This window comes from Cibotium barometz, chromosome 20 (genome assembly GCF_041138505.1).
Source record: "Cibotium barometz isolate CiBa-2024 chromosome 20, ASM4113850v1, whole genome shotgun sequence".
NCBI lineage: Eukaryota > Viridiplantae > Streptophyta > Polypodiopsida > Cyatheales > Cibotiaceae > Cibotium > Cibotium barometz.
The window spans coordinates 35,946,206-35,955,420 of record NC_141065.1 but is presented as its reverse complement, the minus strand read 5'-3'; the positions used below and the strand labels follow the sequence as shown (position 1 = coordinate 35,955,420).

The window sequence follows — 9,215 nt, the reverse complement described above, 5'->3', positions numbered from 1 at the left end:
CCACATGCTTGCAAAGTTTGGTCAATATCGGAGCATGTTTGGGTACGATGGCATCGGGAAGATCAGGATTTTCCAAGGCCTCTCGAGCACTAAGAGACTTGAAAAATTCGCACTCAATTCTAATTGATAACCCAAACATGCTCTGATGGTGACTAAACTTTGGGAGCATGTGGGGGGGTCCTTCCCCACATGCTCACAAATTTTGGTCACCACCATCAGAGCATGTTTGGGTACAATGGCAAGGAAAAGAGTAGGTTTTCCATGGCCTCTTGAGCACTAAGAGACTTGAGAAATCCACACTGGGTTCGAATTGATAACCCAAATATACTCCGATGGTGACCAAACTTTGTGAGCATGTGGGGGGATTACCTCCCCACATGCTCTTAAAGTTTGGTTACCATCGGAGCATGTTTGGGTATGATGGCATGGGGAAGAGTGGGATTTTCCATGGCCACTTGAGGACTGAGAGACTTGATAAATTCGGATTGGGTGCTAATTGATAACCCAAACATCGTCTGATGGTAACCAAACTTTGCGAGCATATGTGGGGAGACCCTCCCCACATGCTCGCAAAGTTTGGTCACCATCGGAGCATGTATGTTTATGATGGCATGGGGAAGAGTAGGATTTTTCATGACCTCTCGAGCACCAAGAGACTTGAAAAATCCACACTGGGTTCTAATTAATAACCCAAATATTCTCGAATATGGGGAGGAGAAGGATTTTCCATGGTCTCTCAAGCACTAAGAGACTTGAAAAAATCCACACTAGGTTCTAATTGATAACCCAAACATGCTCCGATAGAGACCAAACTTTGCGAGCATGTGGCGGGAGTCTCCCCCCACATGCTCGCAAAGTTTGGTTACCATCGGAGAGTGTTTTGGTACGATGGCATGGGCAAGAGCGGGATTTTGCATGGCCTATTGAGCACTAAGAGACTTGAAAAATCCACACTCGGTTCTAATTCATAACCCGAATATGCTCCGATGGTGACCAGACTTTGCGAGCATGTGGGGAGAGTCCCCCCCACATGCTCCAATGGTGACCAAACTTTGTGAGCATGTGGAGAGTCCCCCCCCACATGCTTGCAAAGTTTGGTCTCCATCAAAGAATTTTTGGGTATGATGGCATGGCGAAGAGCGGGTTTTTCATTGCCTCTCGAGCACTAAGAGATTTGAAAATCTGCACTAGGTTCTAATTGATAACCCAAACATGCTTTGATGGTGACCAAGATTTGCGAGCATGTGGGGGGGGGGTCCCTCCCCACATGCTCGCAAAGTTTGGTCACCATCGTAGCATGTTTGGGTACGATGGCATGGCGAAGAGCAGGATTTCCATGGCCTCTTGAGCACTAAGAGACTTGAGAAATCTACACTGGGCGCTAATTGATAACTCTAACATTGTTCGATGTGGTGACCAAACTTAGGGAGCATGTTGAGGGGGACCCTCCCCACATGGTTGCAAAGTTTGGTCACCCCATCAGAGCATGTTTGGGTACGATGGCATGGGGAAGAGCGGGATTTTCCATGACCTCTCGAGCACCAAGAGATTTGAGAAATCTGCACTGGGTTCTGATTGATAACCCAAACATGCTCCTATGGTGGTGGCCAAACTTTGCTCCTATGGTGGTGGCCAAACTTTGTGAGCATGTGGGGACTATTAGAACATGTTTGGGTACGTTGGAATGGGAAAGAGTGGGATTTTCCATGGAGTCTCGAATGCTAATAAGCTTGAAAAATCCACATCGGGTGCTAATTGATAACCCTAACATCGTCCGATGGTGACCAAATTTTGCGAGCATGCCGGGGGGGGGGACCCTCCCCACATGCTCACAAAGTTGGGTCACCATTGGAGCATGTTTGGGTATGATGGCATGAGGAAGAGCGGGATTTTCCATGACCTATCGAGCACCAAGAGACTTGAAAAGTCTGCACTAGGTTCTAATTGATAACCCAAACATGCTCCGATGGTGACCAAACTCTGCGAGCATGTGGGGGGTCCCCCTCCACATGCTCGCAAAGTTTGGTCACCATCGGAGCATGTTTGGGTATGATGGCATAGGGAAGAGCATGATTTTCCATGGCCTCTCGAGAGCACTAAGAGACTTAAAATATCCCCACTGGGTTCTAGTCGATAACCCAAACATGCTCTGATGGTGACTAAACTTTGTGAGCATGGGGGGGAGGGGGGTTCCCTCTCCACATGCTCACAAAGTTTGGTCACCATGGGAACATGTTTGGGTACGATGGCATGGGGAGGAGCGGGACTTCCCATGGCCTCTAGCATTAAGATACTTGGAAACTCCACACTACTGGACACTAGTTGATAACCCAAACATTGTCCGATGTGGTGACCAAACTTTGCGAGCATGTGGGGGGGGTTCCTCCCCACATGCTTGTAAAGTTTGCTCACCATCAGAGCATGTTTGGTACATAGTAACATGCCATGGATACAAAGGCAAGTAAGGTACTATCATGTTAGAAGACCTGCGGAAGTCCCGAACATACAGGATCAACTGCTCTACCTTGTGCTGCGTTCTCTCCATAATCATGTGCTGCTCTACCTGAGCTTTAACACTCTCTACCATAGTCTTGGCCTACAGAAAAAGTAAAGAATTCACAAAATTGATAAGTCTCTCTAATCAGGTATTACTTAAAGAAATTTATAACTTTAGTTCTTAATAACTCTTTTACATACAAGAGAGACCTGGTAGGTCTCTGCCAATCTCTCTCGCATGGCGCGCCTCTGTAGTGGTTGCCTCTATCGTTTGCAATGCTTCTCTAAGACGTAGTAACTTGCGCGTCTTTAGCCACGTGTTGATAGCCGTGTGCATAGCCATGCATATAGCCATGGGAATGTTTTTTTTTCATTTTAGATCCTTTGATATTTTTGCGGCTCTTCACACAATTATACTCTTCATTTGTTGTAGAGTGAAATTTTTCTATTGCCTCGAAAAAGAACCTCGGTATTGGAACACCCTCTTCTTCTGCTTGTAATACATTTGTCTTATGTCACTCAAAGCATTGTTTTGACACTAATCCGTCTAGCTATGATCCACCCAATGAATGATGGATAAAGTCCCTTAAGGCCCGGTAATCAAAAAGAGGCACTTTATATGATATTCTTCTTGCACCATTATCGTTTGAGGATGGTTTCTTAGGGCCCATTTATTTTTAACATATACAAAGTACATGCATATAGTTTATCTGCAGGGAAAATAAATATTGTATTTCTAGCGTGCTTAGGAAAATATTTAAGGTGTTTTGAAAGAAAAAAAAGCATTGGTTAAAGAAAAAACAAAATGTACCCAATGACGTACTTGAATTTCGTATGATGAACATGAAAAAAATACGTTTTTAACTTGGGAATCAGTGTTATATCTCAACTACTACCTTGTGGTGACCATTTTCTTAAAAGAGTATATCTGAAACTTTATAAATTGAACTTTACACAAAAGTTTGTAAAACAATAAAAAAAGATAATTTGGTAAACAATGCTAGTCTTTCATTAACTAACTAAGAAAATGAAATAAATTATGGGGGGAATTTAAAAATCACCTCTGCAGCATTGCAATCTCTGTATAGGCCCATCTATATGCAGAGATGTAAGCCCAAGCATTGGAAAAGATTTTACATCACAGCTAAGAAGGTGCACTCCTGGCTTTTGTCAGGGTTTGATCTTGTGGAATTTCCATGGCTGGGGTGGCGAGACAATAACAAACTACTGATTATTGTCGACGCCAGTACAGTAACAAACTGGTGATTATCGTCAACGCCAGATTGTACATTGTCCCTCAAGACAAAGACCCTTTCAATTCTTTCATCTCGCAACAAGTGATATCCTCATTCGACTACATATCTCGATCGAGATATGTCAATGTCTGGGATCGCGTCTTGGAATGGAGGTTCATGGACAACTCGGATTATATGAATTTATCTCGATTGAGATATTTATACGGCTTTGATCTCATCTCCATATATCAATCGAGATATATGAATGAATGAGATCACATCTCCATATCTCGATCGAGATACTTCAATGATCGAGATTACATGTGGGGATCTCGTTCCAGATATGCGGATGGTGGAGACGGCATTACTGATGATTATGCTAAATGTACATCCGAGTGGGCAACTCGAGGGGGAACCATTGTGGCATTGACGTGGATCCGAGTGGCCTTCATATCTCGATCGAGATAGCGAGGTGGTGGTGACATATATTAGTGACATGGATGGTGAATTCCCTTTCGAGCCTGCTGGTGTGGCGGTTGTTGCTGATATCTCAATTGAGATATAGGGATTTTGGCTCGGGAGAGACGTGTCATGTTTTTATTGATGGTGATATCTCGATCGAGATACTCCACTCTAGAGTATCACTCGTTGCGTCGATGTCCTATTTTCAGAGAGAGTGAATGAAAGTGAGTAACCTCACCTTGCCACCCAACAACTCTCCAAAGAAACAATTTGTGGAAGAGCATCATCAAGTCTGGCAAGATTAAACTCCACTTCCCCGATACTACACAGCTGTCTTAATGCCCAAAAAGGGAGCACATATTGTTGAATTTGTGGAAGCAAACCTTGAATATAAGTGGCCAACAAATAGGAGTGGTCCAAGTCACCAAATAATGCTACCAAATGATCCCACATCAACACAACTATGTCTCCATAATCTTCAAAGGGTCTCTTGGTCTTCTTGTTTCATATCTTTAAATTGCACAATCTTTTTTGCCTTTATGCAAAGCCAAACTCGTCCACTAGTGCTTATTGAAGAAGTTCCCAATCATCTCAGATGTTCTCATCTTGTTTTTGATACCAATCTCTTGCATAATCTCATAGCCACCCCGACTTGCATAAATAGCCTTGTCATAATCATCACTAATCCCAATTTGCCAAAAGTATTGTGTAGCACGAAAGATCCACTCACCGATATTCTCTTCATCTTGCCCATGGAATAAGAAACAATTTGGAGAAGATATTGCCATATGTGTAGTTGCTTTCAAGAAATACGTAACATCCACCTTGTAAACTGAAGATCGTTGATGAAGAACTCCTCTATTGAGGCACCAAAATGAACGCATCAAAGGGAAACATGCCTCTATATCACCCTCTTCTCTGTCACTGAAAGGTAACAACTCGAGCAAGAATGGAGCACTCCCTCTACTCTCACCATAGTGCTTAACAAGCATAACTCAAACCCATAAATAAAAACACTTGAGAACACTCAATGAAGCACACTAAACTTGTAAACTAAGAACGAAGTGAGGATAAAAGAGATGAAACTCCATAGCATCAACGAATGTGAACAAAATGAAATGAGAAACTATCATTATTGACTTGTACCTCAAAGAGAAACCTGTACAATCCGATATCATGGGAGAAGAAGCTCTCCATGCATAGAAAACTAATAAAACTAGCATGATGAAGAGGAAAGAAATTTGAAGAGAGAGGAAACATTTGATGTGAAGCTCAAGTCCTCTCCATGCTCCAATTGATATGAAGCTCCTTAAGCTCACCACTTCTCTCCTTTTTTTTTGAAATGAAGCTCTCTCTCTCTCTCTCTCTCTCGCTCAAATCCCCCTTTGTTTACTCTCTTATGTGTTAATAAACATCCATATGTTCAACATACATAGAGCTATGCATGTGCTATGTATTCTCATAAGAGCATGCATAGAGCATGCCATTAGAGCATACATAGAGCATGCATAGCTCTATGTATTTGCTCTAATGAGCAAACATAGAGTTATGTGCATGCTCCATTTTTTGCATACACAGAGCGTACACAGAGCATACATATAGTTCTATGTATGCATATATGGAGCTATGTATGCTCTATTCATGCATAGGTACACATATACACATATAGTTCAATGTTTGCATACATATATGGAGCTATGTATGCTCTATTCATGCATAGGTACACACTAGAAACAATCATATCTACTATCAGTGCTCACATAACCCATTTGTGGTGTAATTTTCCTGAGTGAAATTCAAAAATCCCAGTTAGAATTCCACGTTGCCTTTAATTTTAAAGGATGAAATTTGTACATTTAATTATAAATCCTGGCATTTGTATGATTTCTCGTTAAGCCTAAGCATTGCTTTTAATTTTAAGGGTTGAAAAAAACAAATTTTCGAGCACTGATCTCTATTACAAATGTATCATGCCTAATATATAATGTCGGGAAAGGTATAGTAATGTCGGGGAAGGTTTCCGCCAAAACTTTCTACTTATAGCAAGGCAATCCACCCTCCCGCACTACTCTTCAGTTTCACGGGCTGCGTTGCTGAGCGCGGGCATTTTCTGTCTTCGAACGCCATGAAGCAAGAGAGGCCATCTTGTCGCCGCTCGCCCATGGAGCCCACTGGCCTCGTCTTCGTTGCCGTCTTCGTAGCATGCGTCGCCTATGTGGCCTGTAACATGGTGATGGACGGTCGAGGTGATATGTGGCCCATCTTGGCTGGCTTTGTGGCGGCCCAAGCATGCAACTCCCTCATCCACCCCTTCTCCCCCTCCCCACTGTTCACCAACACTCTGGTCTCCCTCATCCACTCCGCCATCATTGGCTTCTCAGGTGACGTTGCTCTATCGGATGCTCTAATTATGTTTCCTGCTGCTTGAATTCTGATTTCATGTGTGCAGTGGCGGGATTGCTGGCGTGGCAATGGTGGCAACAAGGGTGCAGGGCGATGTGCAAGCATGAGGAGCTGTTGTATGGGGCGTGGGGAGGGGCTCATGCTCTCTTGTGCTTCTCCTCCGGTTACTTCGTGTATGATCTGATGGACATGCTCCGGAGGCGTCTGTATGACCCATCGGCCCCATGGCCCCTTCTACACCATGCAGTCCTCCTCTCGTGCTTCAACATGGCTCTCATCCGCAACGTCGCCATAAACTACTTGATCACAACACTCTTTTGTGAGGTGAATCCCCTTTCAACACACAATAGGCTTGCTTTACTATCAAACTTACTCATATCAAAGTGAATTTGAAACTTCACCTATTGTGTTTTCCACAAATTTGAATTTCCGGTTTTCATCACAATGCACTCCAATAGATACAAGTAAGACCAATAAGACCCTTTCACAAAATACAATGTCTTCTCCAAGGAGCCTTCTGGTATTGATCATTCATTTCTATGGTCACACTTTTAGTTTCTAGTTATATGTAACAAGGTGTACTATTCTATTCCACGATTTTTTTTCTTTAAAATTGAAAGGATTTTATATTAAACCTCACCATTTACTTAGAGGGTGGGGGAAGTTAGGGGGGACTATTGAACTCACGTCCACTATATATATATATAGAGCGTAAACACTCTATCTTCTAGGCTATCTCCCTCACCCTATTCCAAGATTTCGAACTTGCAAATTTTAACTTTAACGTCTAAAATGGGACTACTCAATAAATGGAAAAGTTAAGATAGATTAAAGCACCTCGAGTGAATACATTCACATGTCTCTAACATTTTTATCCTTTAACTTTTGCAGCTACATTCGATGTTTTTACATTTGAGACGTGTGTTACGAATGGCGAGCCTTCGGGAAGATGGAAGTTGGCTAGTTAAGGTTGAATGGGGTCTCCATTGGTTGACCTTCTTAACCTCAAGGCTGTCTATGCACCTTTTTATCACTATCAAAGTGCTTCTTGATTCATCAAAGTTCCCTTCTGGTATAGAATGGCCATTTGCTATAGTAGGCATATTAGGGCTAGATTTTCTGAATGTAATGCTCGGCCTTGATTTATATAAAGCCTTTCAAAGGGAAAGGAGTGTGTGGAGAAAGAAATAAAATAATTCCTAAGAGCCACATGTAACTGGACTTGAAGTTTTGGGCTTTAATAATTTGAGTTTAGGCCTTCTTAACCTCAAGGTTGTCTATGCACCTTTTTATCACTATCAAAGTGCTTCTTTTGATTCATCAAAGTTCCCTTCCAGTATAGAATGGTAGGCATAATAGGTCTAGATTTTTTGAATGTAATTCTTGCCTTGATTTATATAAGGCCCTTCAAAAGGAGTGTGCAGAGAAAACAATAAAATCTTTCCTAAGAGCAACATGTAACTAGACTTGAAGTTTTGGACTTCAATAATTGGAGTTTAGGCCTTCTTAACCTCAAGGTATAGAATGGCCACTTGCTGTAGCATGCATGCCAGGGCTAGATTTTTTAATGTGATTTATATAAAGCCCTTCAAAGGGAAAGGTCAAAGGGAAAGGAGTGTGTGGAGAGAGCAATAAAATCTTTCCTTGTAAATAGACTTGAAGTTTTGAACTTCAATAATTTGAGTTTATGCCTTTTTAACCTCAAGGTTGTGTATGCACCTTTTTATCACTATCAAAATGCTTCTTGATTCATCGGCATTCCCTTATGGTATAGAATGGCCACTTGTTATATAACAGGCATGTTAGGGCTAGATCTTGTTAATGTGATTTATATAAAGCCCTTCAAAGGGAAAGGAGTGTGTGGAGAAAGCAATTAAATCTTTCCTAAGAGCAACATCGTTAACTAGGCTTGAAGCTTTGGGCTTGAATAATTTGAGTTTATTTCTCAACCTCAAGGTTATCTTTGCACCTTTTTATCACTATCAAAGTGCTTCTTGATTTATTAAGGTTCTCTTCTGGTATAGAATGGCCACTTTCTATAGCACGTATATTAGGGCTAGATTTTTTGAATTTAATTATTTGCCTTAATTTATATAAAGCCCTTCCATGGGAAAGGAGTGTGTCGAGAAAATAATAAAATCTTTCCTAAGAGGAACATGTAACTAGACTTGAAGTTTTGACCTTGAATAATTTGAAGGTTAGGCCATTTTAACCACAAGATTTTAACCACAAGGCACTACATGCACCTTTTTATCACTATTAATGTTCTTCTTGATTCCTTAACGTTGACTTCCGGTATAGGATGGCCACTTGTTTGTTGTAGCAAGCATATTAGGGCTACATTTTTTGAATTTAATTCTTGGCCTTCATTTGTATAAAGTCCTTCAAAGGGAAAAGTGTGGGTGGAGAAAGCCATAAAGTCTTTCCTAAGAGCAACATGTAACTAGACTTGAAGTTTTGGACATGAACAATTTGAGTTTAGGCCTTTTTAACCTCAAAGCTGTCTATGCACCTTTTTATCACTATCAAAGTGCTTCTTAATTCATCAAAGCTCCCTTTCGGTATAGAATGGCCACTTGTTGGCAGGCATATATATTAGGGCTAGACTTTTTGAATGTA

The 9,215-nt window shown here is 41.5% G+C and overlaps 1 protein-coding gene across 1 annotated transcript; it reads left to right on the top strand.

Annotated features, from left to right (window-relative positions):
* Positions 1-6,318: 6,318 nt before the first annotated feature.
* On the top strand, positions 6,319-7,787 carry LOC147627826 (uncharacterized). The gene is made up of 3 exons (XM_086815149.1): positions 6,319-6,574; positions 6,643-6,920; positions 7,488-7,787. The coding sequence occupies exons 1-3, from the start codon at positions 6,319-6,321 to the stop codon at positions 7,785-7,787; spliced, it is 834 nt and encodes a 277-aa protein (XP_086671275.1).
* The last annotated feature ends 1,428 nt before the right edge of the window (positions 7,788-9,215 follow it).